This window comes from Henningerozyma blattae, chromosome 5 (assembly GCF_000315915.1).
Source record: "Henningerozyma blattae CBS 6284 chromosome 5, complete genome".
NCBI classification, from domain to species: Eukaryota; Fungi; Ascomycota; class Saccharomycetes; order Saccharomycetales; family Saccharomycetaceae; genus Henningerozyma; species Henningerozyma blattae.
Genome location: NC_020189.1, coordinates 884,650 through 901,439, shown reverse-complemented (window position 1 = coordinate 901,439; position 16,790 = coordinate 884,650). Strand labels below are relative to the sequence as shown.

The 16,790-nt window shown below is 32.6% G+C and overlaps 4 protein-coding genes and 1 non-coding gene across 5 annotated transcripts; 2 read left to right on the top strand and 3 right to left on the bottom strand.

Moving 5' to 3' along the window:
* Nucleotides 1-345: 345 nt before the first annotated feature.
* Nucleotides 346-4,002, bottom strand: TCB2 (tricalbin; the record flags this gene model as incomplete). Its single annotated transcript, XM_004180883.1, has 1 exon — nucleotides 346-4,002. One exon carries the CDS (start codon nucleotides 4,000-4,002, stop codon nucleotides 346-348), a length of 3,657 nt encoding a protein of 1,218 aa, XP_004180931.1.
* A 999-nt stretch (nucleotides 4,003-5,001) lies between these two features.
* Nucleotides 5,002-9,108, bottom strand: TOP2 (DNA topoisomerase 2; the record flags this gene model as incomplete). The annotated part of the gene is made up of 1 exon (XM_004180882.1): nucleotides 5,002-9,108. The coding sequence occupies one exon, from the start codon at nucleotides 9,106-9,108 to the stop codon at nucleotides 5,002-5,004; it is 4,107 nt and encodes a 1,368-aa protein (XP_004180930.1).
* A 337-nt stretch (nucleotides 9,109-9,445) lies between these two features.
* ACH1 (acetyl-CoA hydrolase) lies at nucleotides 9,446-11,020 on the bottom strand (the record flags this gene model as incomplete). Its single annotated transcript, XM_004180881.1, has 1 exon — nucleotides 9,446-11,020. The coding sequence occupies one exon, from the start codon at nucleotides 11,018-11,020 to the stop codon at nucleotides 9,446-9,448; it is 1,575 nt and encodes a 524-aa protein (XP_004180929.1).
* A 1,608-nt stretch (nucleotides 11,021-12,628) lies between these two features.
* On the top strand, nucleotides 12,629-12,700 carry TBLA0Etrna3H. Its single transcript has one exon. It is a non-coding gene; the product is annotated as a tRNA-His (tRNA).
* Nucleotides 12,701-13,045: 345 nt separating this feature from the next.
* Nucleotides 13,046-15,932, top strand: TBLA0E03550 (uncharacterized protein; the record flags this gene model as incomplete). The annotated part of the gene is given in 2 exon segments (XM_004180880.1): nucleotides 13,046-13,414; nucleotides 13,416-15,932. Coding segments are annotated over 2 exon segments (2,886 nt in total).
* Nucleotides 15,933-16,790: the final 858 nt, after the last annotated feature.

The window sequence follows — 16,790 nt, the reverse complement described above, 5'->3', positions numbered from 1 at the left end:
TTTTTTTTATATAGATAAATAATTATTAGACTTATTAATGTCAGTTGTGGTTACATAAAATAATTATATAAAACTTTTTAGTACAAAGGGAAAAGTCATTATCACCATCATAATATATACGAGAAAAGTATTATCAATTATATATATTGAGAGGGAAAAAAAAGTGCTCCAAAACAGATAGGGGAAAAGAAATAAAATAAAGAAAAAAAAATAAACTTAAAGTTTGGTATTAATTAATAGTCGAAAAGAAACGAAAATAAAAATATAAAAAGAACATAACAAATTTTTTTATCGATTATCTTGAAAAATTACTGTAGATATTAGTAAAATGCTCTACAGTTTAATCTATTTTTCTGAATCAGGTTTCGCTTCACCTTTTTTCTTACTGAATAAACCCTTACCAATCTTACCAACTTTACCAACAGTTCCTAAACCTGCACCAACAACAGTGGTACCAGCCTTAACACCTGCACCAACAACTGAAGAACCAGCTTTAACACCACTACTTATACCTTTACCAGAATTTTCACTGATTTTAGTTTCTCTTTTATTGACACTGATAGTATATCTTGGTGTAAAAGAGAATGACAAATGTAAAACACCACCATCTTCACCAGATGGACCAACAACTGGAACATCTAACGTAGTGTCTTTTTCTGGGTCAACTTTAGATAATGGAACAACTGCCTTACCAATCAAGTCATTAGTATTGGCTGCATCCCAATCCCATACTTTAATATTTAAATAATCATTAACACGATTATTAATTTGAATTTGTGTACTTTCATTCCATACTGGATTTAATGTCTTCTTTTGGGTACTTGTCTTGAAGAAATTATTTTCACCTTCATTCAAATAGAATTTCAAATAAGGATCAGAGAACCCATTTGAATCAGCAGAAATTAAGTTTTCAGCGTTCAAAACATTTATTGTTAAATCACCACTATTTGTAATCAAATCTGATTGCGGTAGTTTAGAAGCAGATACTGGGAACCAAGAGATTTGAACCATTAATTTGGCACTTCCTGAACCAGTTAACGAAAGGATAGATGGTTTCTTGTAGCAGTTTTTTACCAATTGTACTGTGGGTAATGAAACCTCACAAGCACAATCAGCAGCTCTGTTACTACTCTTATTTTTAACAACTCTAAAAGTTGTAACAGACCATTCCAATTCTTTAATCATAACATCACCAGTCCAACCTGTTTTAATTGTTCTTGAAGATATTCTTGGACTTGTGAAACGAGAGTGACCATTTGAATCAAAAAATGCTTGTACAAATAAATTTGGTTGGGGTAATTCACCATCTAGAACGGAAACTGCAAGAACACCCGAATTGTATTGTAATAGCTCATCTAAATCTAATTTCATCTTATTACTATATAATTCAGAAAGTTCTTTTAGTTCTCTTTCTTCCCTTTCCATTTTAGCTAATTCTTCTTTACTCATCTTCTTTTTATCATATAAGTCGGCTTTTTCTTTCAAAAGAGCTTGCTTCTTAGTAATATTTGTTAAATCATTAACCTCTTCTAATGTTAAAACTGGTACTGTTGGATAGAAGGAGGCGTAATATGTGATACTACCACGAATACCTTTCTTACTAACCAAACGACCAGTCTTTGGCTCATCATCCACACATTCAATGTATCTATCGTCTGCGCTCTTTTGGAATAGATTTGGCAATCTTACATCAAAGGAACCAACAGAACGGTCTTCACTACCTGATTCAATATCCATACAATCCATGGTAATTTTTTGATTTGGAGAAGTTACAGCCACATAGATAGATTGGTTCCAAATAGGATTTAAAGTATTTAGTTTCTCATCAATTCTACCTTTAGGAATACCGTTAACCGCTATAACTACATATGGATCAATCTTACCAATAGCTTCCAAGTTCTTCAAATCTTGACCCTTGTTAATGAATAATCTAACAACACCGATTGGAGGAGTATAGGCAATAGTCTTGGAACCTAAATCCAAGGCCACAGGCTTCCAATACAAAGATATTTTCAGTTCACCTTGACTGTCCTTTAGAGGAATATATTTCTTATCGATTTCAGATCTATCATATAAATCATTCAAAGATTGAACTGTAGAGGCAATCGTTTCGCCATCTGAGTTTTTGACCAAGAATCTATATCTAGTCTTACGACGATCTGAGATAACAGCTTCATGTTCTGCGTTCCATTGGAAAGTATCAGCACTTTCAACTTTACCAGTAGTTGCTACTAATTCTGATCCTAGATAAATTTCAACATAAGCATTAAGCTTCTTACCTACTTCACAAAGCCCACGACCTTCTTCGACAACAACTTTGGCTAAACCTGTATTCAAATCTGGGAAGTCTTCAATAGTACCATCTGGCAACTTTTTCTTTTCCAAAGTTGGGAAGAATTGCATATCAAAATTCATAGTGGCAATTGGCTTGGAATTTCTTAAAATCATGGTTGATAAACCCTTTTGACTATTATTATCATGGAAGGAATTTAAGTTATATTCAGCTCTACCCAATATCTTATCTTTAATTTTATCTCTTTGATCATATAAAGTGATAGACAATGGATCAGTATATGAACCCACTAAGATATGTAATACTTCATTGAAAACAGGACTAGAAGAATTCTTGACAACTTTTGTCTTGGCAACAACTTTACCATTAGATTCGAATGTCAAATATGGATCCAAAGTTTCACTCATTATATCAGATGAACTTTTGATATCTTTAATGTTCTTAACACGGACTTCTAAAACACCAATTGACAAAGCGGAACCTGATACCAATTGTGGAATATTCAATTGAATGGAAAATGGTGGTAATAAAACTGGGCCCATATATTTCTTTGCCATTTTCTTAACAAATCCCAATAAACCTGGAATGGAAAAAATTTCCCAATTGAAAATAGAGTCACCAAATATACAAGATACAAGATCAATGTCTGGAACATCTAACAATTGAATATTAACAGTTTCAATATGGGGGAAAGGTGTCATCAATTTGAAACGCAATCTGGCATGAGCTTTTAATGCAATTTCAGAAACCGAAACTGGGAAAGTGAAACCAAACATTTTCATTTTCAATACAACTTTCTGATTCACATAATTTCTCATTTGTTTAGCATTCATATCGGATAAATCATGAGGAGTGAAAGAGATCCCCCAATCCATAACCACTACATCTGAATCGGTGTTTTGGAAAGTCTTTACAATATCGATTCTTGGAGGTTTAACACCCAAAGTAAATTGATCTATCCAAATGGCTTTAATAAACGCTGGAATGCTTGAATTTGTTGCCAACGTTTGATTAACTTGTTGAACAATCATTTGTGAGACAGAAGGTTCCAATATTGGCCAGTATTTGTCAAGGAAACTATTTAACCATTCCAAAGATTCATAATCATTTTCAATCTTTTGTACAGTAAATTCTTTTTGAACCAATTCTCTAATAGAAGCTCTATATTTCTTGGAAGAAGTTCTGTATAAGATACAAGTTATTAGCATAACGAAAAATACAGGAGCCATGGAAAATTTGAAATAACCAAGGACAAAGGATAAAAACCCACCTATAAAGAAAATACCGACTGCATGGTACCAATCACCATATAAACTTTCAGGTAAAACATTATCCAATAGAGTTTCTCTGTTTAAATCTAGCAATTCATCTTGAGCAGTCAATGTATCTTTTTCTTCCCAGTTACCGATTTGTTTCCAACCAACATAGGAAGCTTCCTTAGCTTCTCTAGTCACTTCTTCAGACCCAATATTTTGAGTATCAGCTACAGATTTACTAGAATTCTCAGGAACAGGTGGAGCTGGAGTCAAGGATAATGATGTGGATAAGCTTTCTTTACTTATACCTTTCGAAGCCAGAGTTTCGTTTGTATGCTTTTTCCCTGGAGTTCTGCTTAAGGTAGGATTTACAGCTGTTCCAGTAGTATTATTTGTAGCAGACTTCTTAACTGCATCTCCATTTGCATGCAGTTGAGTATCTTGTTCCACCATTCTAAAAAAAACTGTTATTAATTGATACTAATTTCAAACCTTCTTTTTATTTTAAATTCTTTATTATTATTATAACAATTAATTTTATTATATTTTTCTTTTTTTTTTATTTTGTTCCTCTTGTATTGGAGAATTCTCTAAATTGAGATGGCCTAATTTTAACGTCTTTGAAATTTGGTCAATTGTATTATAAAACTGTGTTGTATTTGTGTTCTGTACAAAAATATATTGTACAAGTCTTTCTTATCAAAACTTTTATTACTGTCTCTTTGTTTTTTTATCCAGAATATTGAATGGTTTGTTGTCCAATGGAAAATCCTTTATGCTTGCTGTTTTATTTACATTGTTATTCCTTAGATATCAAAGGGGTGATATTTATTTTTTTTCCAGCCATCCCTGCTTTCCGTGAAAATTGAAAATAATGCGAAAGGAAAATACGCAAATGGCAGACGAGACAAAAAAGGGCATCATCGATATACTTCGGGTTTAAAAAAAGAACAATAAAAAAATATAATCGAATGAATTAGGGTGCGATATTTTCTAGCGCAATAAATAATGGATAATGAAAATTGCCAAGAATGCAATATACTAATATTTTCTTTTTTTATGAATTTAGTTAGATAGTATCAAGAGACTGAATATATAATGGCCTATACAGCACCACAAGACACAGGATGCTCATAGATAATACAGATAATTTACAAACACATATATAGAGGAAGGACAGCGGCTAGTCATCGGTGAAAGATTCGTCTGAGTCTGCCGCATCATCATCGTCATTTCCATCTTCATCAGCGTCATCGTCATCGATGAAACTGTCTTCTGAAAGTTCGATAGTTTCCTTGTACGACGTTCTTGGTACTGAACCTCTAGTAGCACGCGCTCTTCTTGGTCTTGCAACAACTTCTTCTTCTTCATCCTCGTTATCGGTGTTGTTTTTTGTGACAGAAGTATCGGAATCTACATCGTCCATTTCTACATCATCGTCATCTGATAATTCTATAACTTTTTCGCTCTACTCTTCTTGGGAACAGAGGTCTTTGCAGCAGGCTTCTTGGGAGCAGCGGCTTTCTTTGGAGCAGCAGGTTTCTTTGAGGTAGGTTTCTTAGATTTAGAGCCTTCAATTGTTTCAATTGATTCAGGTGTAGTAGCTGTACTATCTGAATTTAAATCATCAAATGCAGATGAAGCTTTTTTAAATTGGCTAGAGAATCGACTTAAGATACTTCCAGGCTTTTCATCTTCTTTTTTAATTGATTTATCGAAAATTGTCGATGATGTAGAGTTGGAAGAGGTATCATTATCTTCTTCAGTTTTGATAGGTTGTGGGGTATTACTCTTTGATGAGGCCACTGAAGATGTAGGTTCTGATTTAATCCTTGAGGGGACCTTTGGCTTGGCCATTGCCTTTGCTTCAAGAACAATTCTTTTGAAATTTGGATCTTCTAATTTGATTTTCCTACTGGTTTGCTTCTTTGTAGCTGACTTCTTTTTTTTCTTATTAGAAGGATCAAAATCATCATCATCATCACCATCATTATTACTACCTCTTTTCCTCTTACCTTTACTCTTTGTTGGTGCTGAACCATTACGGAAATCTTCATCAAATTTCAAAAATTCATCATAACCTTTAACAAATTCATCAATATCATTATTCCATAGATCTTGAGGTGTTAAACCTAACAATGTTTCCAATTCAACTTCCTTCTCTTGCTTTTGCTTTAACAATTTCTCATATCTTTCTTTAGTCAAGGACCAAATCTTCATACCTAACAAGTAATCATAAGTACCATATTCTTCTTCTGGACCATTAATTTCATTCAATTCATCGTTATTTTCTTGTTCCACTTTCTCTTCTTCTGAAGTACCATCCTCTTCAAGCAATTCTTCAATCTTTTCTTGAATAGATCCGTAATGTGGCTTACCATCTTTATTAATTCTTGGGAACCCAAGGGTTTCTAATTCTTTAATGATTTGCTTCTTCGGTATATTAGAGACAACCAATTCTTTTTCAATAATCATTTTAATAAATTTAACTTGGAATGAAAGTTTTTCTACATCCCATTGTAATTTCTCACACATATAATCTTTTCTCTTTTGATAATATTCCAATCTAACATAATAAAATTCTTTTAAAATTTCTTGAGGATTTTCATATTTTTTAATTCTACCTTGTGGATCAAATGCAACCATATTATTTAAACTAATTGGTGAAATTAATTTAAATCTTTCATAAAACCCAATCTTCCTGGTCTTTTGCATTTCTTCAGGTGTTAATTTAATAATGAATTTAATGAAATTCCCATGTTGTTCTTCCATATCTTTGATCCAAGCTTTAGTCTTTTCAGTACCACTTAACCCTTGTAATAGGTATTCTTTAATAGTAGAGGTCCATACTTTAGCAGGCAATTCAGTAATTTCTAAAGTATTAGGTCCAATTTGTTCGATTCTACCGTACATTCTATATCTTTGATAACCAATTTTTTCAATAGTACCTGTCCAGCCTCTAAACCAAGGATGCATTTCCTCCATTTCTTCATTATTCATCAAATGTTTAATATTTTTAATAATATCAAGAGGATTAAATGACGGAATATTTGTACTCCAACCAGTACCAATACCTTCTGAACCATTGACTAATAATGTAGGTAACACAGGTAAATACCATTGTGGTTCTACTGTAGTTTCATCTTCTTGAATATAATTGTATAATGGATCATCATTTGGATTAAAAATCTTTCTTGTTAATTTATTTAACTCGGTATAGATATATCTTGCTGCGGCAGCATCTTTACCACCAGTAGCTCTTGTACCAAATGCACCATTAGGAATCAATAGATAAATATTATTTGTACCGACGAAATTTTGGGCCATACCAATAATAGTTTGAGCCAAAGATTGTTCACCATGATGATAAGCAGTACATTCACCAACATATGGAGCCAATTGAGCAACTTTAATTTCTGATCTTAAATTACGTTTGAAACAACCAAACATGACTTTTCTTTGACCGGGTTTAAAACCGTCCAAAACGTTTGGAATTGATCTAATATTATCAGCTAAAGAAAATAAAATCAATTCTTTATTAATAAAATCACTGATTGGGATTTCTTTAATTGTGGGGTCAAGGACCGTACCAGGCTCATGCTGTCTTAACCATTCTTTACGATCATCAGCCTTTTTCTTGGAAAAAGCTAAATCAATTAAATCTTTATCATTACCTTCTAATGCATGAAATTGCTTTAAATGTTTATCTAAATCAGAAAAATATTCACGCATTTCTTGACCCGTAGAAGTACCTAACCCCTTATAATATTTCTGTTTCCAAGTATATTGATGAGATTCTTCTTCTCTCCATTTTTCATAATCTGGCATATTATAAAATACAATAGTCTGTCTTGATGGTTTTGTAATGGTAACTTTGATGATTGGTGTAATAAATTCCACAAGAAATCCTGGAATATCTAATAAACCTGGGAAAGAACTTTCCAAGAAATTAATAATCAAACCTTTAATATGAGACCCATCATGATCTTGATCTGTCATGATCATTAAATGACCGTATCTCAAAGAAGAAGTATCTTCATATCTTTTACGATGTTGTAACCCCATAATTTTTTTAATGGCTTGAATTTCTGCATTTTTCAAAATTTGATCAGCGCTAGCTTCTCTTACATTTAACATTTTACCACGTAATGGATAACAACCATAATAATCTCTACCGACCACTGCCAAACCTGCAACAGCTAATGACAAGGCAGAATCCCCTTCTGTTAAAATCAAAGTACATTTATGACCTTCTTTAGTACCTGCTTTGTTTGCATCCTCTAGTTTGGGATATTCTGTAATTCTACTCTTACGAGACCCATCTGATTTTTTCAAAGCATTATTTGCATTTTCATCAGCAATTTCGAAAATCTTGGTTGCTAGGTCTGTTTTCATAATCTTGTTAATATATTCAGGAGAAATATCACATCTGGAACCGAAATCTTTTACTCTTGTTGTTAATTGTTCTTTTGTTTGAGAAGTGAATGCTGGATTTTCAATTAAACAATTAATAAAAATGAAAATATTATTTTTAATTTGGAAAGGTTTAATATTTTTCTTTTTTTTTTTCAATAAGTCAGAAACTTTTCTAACAATTTGATCGACAATATAATTGACATGAGTACCACCTGAGGTAGTAGCAATGGAATTTACAAATGATATCTGTTGGAATGAAATATCTGAAACGGCAAATGCAATTTCCCATCTATCATTTAATTTTTCGTATAATATAGTGGGGCTCTGTTGGGATGTAGAATCTTCACCATTTTCTAATTGTCTTTTCTTTTCTAAAGATTTCAAATATAATTCCACATAATTTTTGAAATTTCTAATCTTTAAAGACTTACCATTTAAATAAACGTTAATATCTCTGACTGACCCATTAATATCATAAACACGACGACGATAAACACCTAATATATCTTCATCTAAATTTTCCATCCCAAATCTTTTCAAATCAGGTTTAAACGAAACTTTTGTGTACGATTGGATTTTTTTATAAGTAGTGATTTTAGGATCATGGCATACATTCATATTATTTTCCCATTTTTGAATATATTTCTTACCAGTTTTGGAATCGGCAGTCTCTAATGTAAATTCTGTGGAGAAGATATTACAAAGTTTGGCACCATACCCATTTCTACCACCAGTGACTTTTTTTTCATCATCATCATAATTTGATGAAGTCAAAAGATGACCAAAAATTAATTCTGGGATATAAATTTTTTCCTTTTTATGAATCTCTATGGGGATCCCATTCCCATCATTTTTCACCTCAATCAAATTTTCTAAAGGGTTTATATTAACTTCAATTTTTTTCATGGATGGATCACGAACTTTATTATCAGCCGCATTCACTAGGATTTCATCAAAGATTTTGAATAGTCCTGGGACTATATTGACAGTCTTCTCAAGCATACAATCTGTAGTTTCATCGTAGATCCATTGTTGTTGTTCTTGTATTTCCACTGAACCGATATAAGTGTCTGGTCTCTTTAAGATATGCTCCAGTTGTGAGATCTTTTGGTATCTATCCGATGCCGATTTCACTTCTGTCATTGAGAGGGGCAGGGGAGTTTATTTTGTTGAGGGATGTTTTAAACAGCTACTTTTTTTTTTTAAATTTTTTCTTGTGTTGATCTAATGATCTAAAAATGATGCAATGTGATTAATGTATTAATGTATTTTTTTAAAGAAGATTTGCGTTTGCTTTGATCAATTGAAATTTTGAGATAACGTGAAAGGGCGTAAAACGCGAAAACGCGTTATATATATAGGTAAAAAAAAAATAATAATGAAGAATATGTAGATACGTAAAATAGAATATAGAATATCGAATATATATTGACATGTGGAAGCAAAAAAAAAGGGCAAAAATAAGAAGAGAGAAATCTGCTTAATCTAGTGGATCCCAAGAATCTACTTTCATAGTACCCTTTTGAATCAAGTTTGTATGGAATTTCAAAGCGTTTTGCAACATATGAGGTTCATGCAAGGTACCCATCTTCTTGGCATAATGTTCAGCTCTATGTAGGTAGTCGAATAATAAATCTTTGTAATCTGGATGAGCACACTTGGAAATGATTTCATTGGCTCTTTCTCTTGGATCCAAGCCTCTTAAATCAGCTAGACCTTGATCTGTGACCAAGACATCCAAGTCATGCTCTGTTTGATCGACATGAGATGCAAATGGGACAATGGTGGAGATACCAGTCTTGTCAATCTTGGAAGGTCTTGCTGAAGGAGTATGCATGATTGATAATTTAGCGTTTCTTAAGAAATCAGCAGAACCACCCAACCCATTCAACATTCTTGAACCGTTGACGTGAGTAGAATTGGCATGACCATAAATATCAGCTTCCACTGGTGTATTCATGGCAATGACACCCAATCTTCTAATCATTTCTGGGTTATTAGAAACGACTTGAGATCTCAAACAAATCTTGTGTTTCAAATCTTCCCAATTTTCAAAAGCTCTCTTGAACCCATCTTCAGTTAATCTGATGGAAGTAGCAGTAGCGAAATCCAAACTACCATTAGCGAAAAGATCTAAGAAGGAATCCTGTAAGACTTCGGTCCAAACATTCAAATGTTTGAAATTAGCATCAGTTAAGCCTTCGATAACAGCGTTAGCGATATTACCAATACCACTTTGCAATGGTAATAGATTTTCAGGTAATCTACCTTGTTTGACTTCATTCTTCAAGAAATCGACTAAATTACCAGCAATTGCTTTTGAAACAGAATCCGAAGGGGTATTTGGTGGAACTTTATCCATAGTAGTTGATTCAACGATGGCAAGGACTTTTTCTGGATCCACAGGGATCGAATCCACACCACATCTATCATCTACTTTCAAATATGGGTAAGGTTTTCTGAAAGGTGGGTTAACTGGCATATCGATATCATGCATCCCTTCCATACTTGGTGTAGCGGTGTTGACTTCAATAATGACTTTATCACTGACACTGATGAATTCCGGAGATGCACCAACACTTGGACCTGGGACAATGGACCCATCTTCTTTAATGGCAGTGGCTTCAATAATAGTAAAATCAAGAATCTTACCATCTGTTCTTTGCTTAGTATAAAACCCATAGGTTAAATCCTGTGGGAACATTGACAAATGTTTGTCGAAGAATGCAATGTTACCATTATTAATATTTTTAGCAATTGGTTTACCAACTTGATGAGGTGATCTTCTTTTGATCATATTTAAATCAGCCCAAACACATTCTTCAGGACCAGCAGAAGCACCAACGAATAAATTGAATCTTAATTTACCTTGTAAATTATTTTCTTGAACATGATTGGCCAGTGTTTCGGGGATAACTTTTGGAGCACCAACACCTGTGAAACCAGACCAACCGATGTATTGATCGTTTTTAAAATATGGGATCAATTCCTTGGGGTCTCTTAGTTTTTTCAAATAAGGAGCATAACGGACTCTTTGTTTTAATAATTGGGACATGATGAATTTAAGTCGAGGGGTTGCTACGTGTGTTTGTGTGTGAGGTTACGTCAGGTTAAGCTTTGCTTGTATAGGGCGTATATATATATATGAAGATTTAAATATCTAGGCAATGTCTATTTTTTTTTTTTATTTTTTTCTCTTGCTATTCAATGTTTTTAGTCTTTGATAACAGCGATAGCTTTATTGAGGATTGGTTGGTCGTAAAGTAAAATAAGGTAAAGTAAAGTAAAGTAAAGTAAAAAGTATAGTATAGTATAGTATAGTATAATATAATTAATTACAATTGATTGTCCTGTGATTGTCCTATATGAAATGGGATTGTCTATGGATATCTTTCGGACACGGTGGGGAAATCTGGAATAGGCTAGAATAATGGAGAAGTGAAACAATAAACGAGTAATAAACGGGAAACAGGAAAATGGAAAATGGAAATAAGAAACAGGAAACTAAAAAAATGGATTGTGACAAGTGAAAAACAAATGAGAAACAAAAGCGTAACGAATAAGGAAACAACTGGGAAACAGGAAAATAACAAAAATAAAACAAGATGCTATTAGAAATTAAAAAAAAAAAAAACTTTTTTAAGGGAGCCAAAAGCATAATAGTAGAAAAAAAAGCATAGGCCTATGGATAATAAGCAACAAGGGAATTACACACCGTTATATATAGGACAAAAGCTAGAAAGAGTTTTGAATGGCGCTACCCGGAGACGAATGACCCCGGACAAACCGATTTTTAACCGGACCAAGATAGACAAAAGATTCATAAGATTCAAAAGCAATAAATAGCAATTAAAAGAGATAAAAAGAAATTAACAGATAGAATATGATAAAAACTGGGTCTAATATTTGGCGGGCCAGGGCTGCGGAATTGCCGGGGTAGGGTTGTCCGGAGGGTTGCCAGGCAACCCTAGAGGTGCGGGGTCAATTCTGGGAAAGGTGACGCGAAAATGTATGGAAAAAAGGGGTGCGAAACGTGAAAATGTATGGAAAAAAAGGGTGCGAAACGCGAAAAGGAAGGGTAAAGCAGGATACTTTTAGGGGTGCGTCATGCAGGACGGCAGGCACGTGATGAGGGGTGGATGGCCGGGCAAATGGGTGCAATATATTGAAGTGGTGGTGGGGTCAAATATTTCTAGTGGGGGTGGTTTTTTTTTTTGCCTGCTTAAGCTATGGGTCATGACTTTCAATTAGCCACTCTGCGATTTTCCTAAATGGGCATTCTCACGCTTTCCTGATGGGCAAATGCCGAAGAAGGGAAAAGGTGGGATGAGATATTTCACATTGATTACTGGGATTCAAGAGAGTTAGACATTGTTATACAGTGTTTAAGATCTAAAGACGATTACTTTATTTAGATATATATATAGTAAATACTATAACTAAAATGAATATATTTGTAAGACTTTTCTTATTTTCCTATACACTAGCTACTCGACATTACTTTGCTGACAAAGGCTACCAACAAAAGAAAAGAAAGAAATAAGAAATGAACTGTTTAAATATAGATGTGTGAACAAAAGTAATGGCTTAGTTCTTCTCATTTAATTGATGGAAAGCTTTCCGAGTGGTGGGAGTCACATTTAAGATGTGACACCAATAAATAGCCATCTTAGTATAGTGGTTAGTACACATCGTTGTGGCCGATGAAACCCTGGTTCGATTCTAGGAGATGGCATTACTTTTTGCTTCCCAATCTGATACGAATCACGTGACACAATTTTTATCAACTCATACTTGCACTGATTTAAACTTTATATATCATGAATATTTCCAAACTAGGCTAAACACGTTCATTTCATAATTGGCAAAGAAAGAAAAAGTTAATACTGAATTGAAGGTTGAAGATATCAATGAAAACAAATTAAACAACAAAACTGTCGAGAATATCAGATGTTGTAAATCTAATGTCACTAAGAGATGACAGAGGAGATTATTAAGAATTTATCACCAACAATGGTGAAAGTCATAAATTTTATTACGAAAATAAATCAGCAAAACTTGATTTTCTAATTGGATTAGTATGGTTACGCTATTGCTAAGGAAATGGAACTTTGATAACATCACTAAATGTAATTCAGCTGATGGTATTCCATTAGTAGAACATAAAATTATTACCCTGACAAAATGTGGAAAAGAATTCACATTGATAAATTCTGCTCAGAAGGAAGTCTTAAATAACATAATCTTATTAGAAAAATGTGCTGTGAAGAAAGTAGAACGATACTCAATGGTCGATATTAAATTAGCTAGTTTAAATAGTGATGACAAAGAAAATATGTCACCTACAGAGTATATACAGAATATTGTTGATACTATAAAGAGTATCAAAAGAAAAAATGGCATACGTCCAGGACAGTCAAGGCAATGCAAAAACTGTCCAAATACTCTTAGGCAATATGAACAACAATAGGATGAATGTGGAAAAATACAAAAATAAACTGCCTATAAAATATCAAACTTATCATAATAAATATACCAAAGAGAATAATAATAATAATATAGTAAGATTGGTTAATACATCAGACAAAACTTCTGACTTTGTGGTTATTGATACTGCATCAGGAATTAGCATGACACTTTTCAAAGAGCAACTAGTTGACTTTACTCCCCTAACAAAAGGAAACCCTGGTCCATCATATTATGGAGTAGGAAATGATGATCAAGAAAAACCAATTTATTTTGAAGGTTATGGATTTCTACCGATTCGAGGTGATAATAATAAAATTATCCATATGTTTACATATTTGGCTCCATATGAAGATGCAATAATTTTATCTGCATTCAAACTATGGGAAATAGTTGGATATGGTTTTGAATCTGGAAAATATGACTTTTTAACTGTCAATAATTATAAAATACCAACAAAAATTATGGATCATACAATTTGGGTTCCTACTAAGCAAATAATTGCAGAATATACAAATGAAATTACAAATAAAAAAGTAAGAATAATAAAATCTTCTAAAATATCACTTTTAGAGGCTCACTTAAGACTAAATCACCCACCTACTGTAGCAATACAAGAATTTATTACAGACAGAGGTTCTGAGTTTACCAATAATAACTTGAAACAATTAGCTGAGAAAAAAGGAATTCAATTAAGATTTACCTCAACTCAAGATCACTCGGCTAATGCTAGAGCAGAAAGAGCAATTCGAACAATTATAACGGATACTAGAACACTACTGTTTCAAGCTAAATTACCACTTAAATTTTGGCACTATGCAGTTAAGGCATCTGCGGAAGTGAGAAGTTGTGCATATAATAAGAATACTGAAGATGCACCATTAAATGTAGTATTCGAATTACTTGTTAAGATAATATTACGTAATTTTTTACCTTTTGGAGCTCCAGCTACGATATGGAATCATAAATCTAAGAAAACAGCTGCACTAAGCTTACAAGCAGTGGTTTTGTCAAAAGATCCACAAAGTTTTGGATATTTCTTTTATATACCTAAGGAAAATAGAGTAATTACCACTACAAACTTTAAAATCCCTGATCATTCAGTAAATTCGCAACAGAAGAGTAATCCAGAAGAAACCATTATTGCACGATTTAAAGCTAATGTTACATCTAAAATAGGTTCTACTAGAAATTTTGAATTTGATGAAGATGAGATTAATGAAGCATTTCCTGATGAAGAGTATGAAAATGATACTGAAGGTATAAATAATATTATGGTAGATGATAAGATAGTATCACAACAGTTGTTAAATGACCTCAATGAAAATGGTGAAGAAGAAATAATGGATATTGAAAGTGATTTTTGTTCTTCTAATATAGATCCTGACCTTATTGATAATGTTAATTTAGATGAAATTTTAGAACAACCTAATGTAATTGAACTTATGAACAATGAGAATACACCAATTAACGGTGAAAATGAAATTAAGAATACAGACACTAATAATGAAAAAATTGATAATGATATCAACAGTAATAATGATAATAAAGACAAATATTCAATGTTAATAAATGAAAATAATTATAATAATTGCAATAATTCAAATGATGAGATGAATAATATATTATCATCTAATGAGGACTATAACTCAATCACTGATGAACAGAACAGTTCCATCATCACAAATACAGAGATCGTAATACAGAGTAATCATGATATAAGAAATGATATTTCCCCATATTCAAGCATTCCAATAACATCAGAACATGAGAATGAAAATATAACTGAAACACATCATAATGACATAATTAATGCTAATAGAGAATCAGATAACGCATCTATTATTGAAGATAGTATTGATAATTTCAATGAGGACAGTGAAAGTAGATCAGAAATTGAACCAGATAGTAGTACAATAACAGTTAATGAAAGAGATAATATGTATAAAAGAACCAGAGAAGAAGTTGATGTACAGGATGAGGAAACAGATAGTACATCAAATAATAATATTATAGAAACTAGCTCATCCAGATTATCATTCTCCAAGAAAAATTTACAATATTTAGTTGGTCACAGAAATAATAGTACTAGAGGAAAACCTAATCATAGAATACCAACTTATCTACAAGAAAGGAAGTCTGGTCCTGTAATGCCACCTATAATACATCCTACATCAAAAAAACCTCGTTTGCGAAAAGTACGTCGTATTTTACCACGTACCAACTGGCAAAATAAAATAAGATCGATTTACTATAAAGAAGCCATAACAAATAATAAAAATTTAAAACAAAGAGAGAGATTTATCAAGTCATTCAAGAAGGAAGTTGAAAACTTGGTTAAGATGGGGGTTTATGACCCTGATATTCGCTTACCCAAATCAGCTATTCCCCAAAATAAGATAATCTCTACAGTTATAGTATTCACTGTTAAACGAGATGGGACATGTAAGGCAAGGTATTGTGCTCGTGGTGATTTTACAGAATCAAGAGTCTTACGGTAATACTGACTCCGCTATCTTAAGTCTTGATAGTCTTAAAGTTCTATTATCTGTTGTTAATAATAAGCAATTACACATTCGAACTGCAGACATCAGTCATGCTTTCCATACGCTACTCTAGATGAGGAGTTATATATTAACCATCCATCAGCTAAGAGGATGTATACGCCACTAAAGAAAGCTCTTTATGGCTTGAAGCAAAGTCCAAAAAAATTGGAATGAAACATTAAGAGAATTTATGAATTCTCATGATTTTTATGATACGGAGTTTGCTCCAGGATTGTTTGTATCTTCGGATGGCAATAAACTTATAGCAGCGTATGTGGATGATTGTGTATTAGCAGCAAATACAGAACAACATTTGGATGATATGATAACAATGTTGAAGAATACTTTTGAATTAAAAGTTATTGGGATTATGAATGAACATGGTATATAGAAACAGATATCTTAGGAATCGATTTATTCTATGAAATGAACAAAGGAATAATAACATTAAGCATGAAGTCATACATTGACAAATTTAATAATGATTTTCCACTACTAAAACTGAAAGAATATGAGAATAACTTAACGACAGAACAAAAGAAAGATTTAACACCTCACTTTAATGAATATAATTTAAATCCAAATGAAGATACACTACTAATGAATAAGACTGAATACAAAGAGAAGGTTAAGTATATACAAAAATATATTGGAATGCCAAACTACTTAAGAACAAGAGGTAGGCTGGATCTGGAATTTGCAGTTAGCAAGATTGCCAGATTTGCATTTTTATGCACATGACTAAAGTAATTAAAGCTGTTGATAGTATTAATTAAATATAACTTATGTAGAAAAGAGATCTCAATGTAAGTA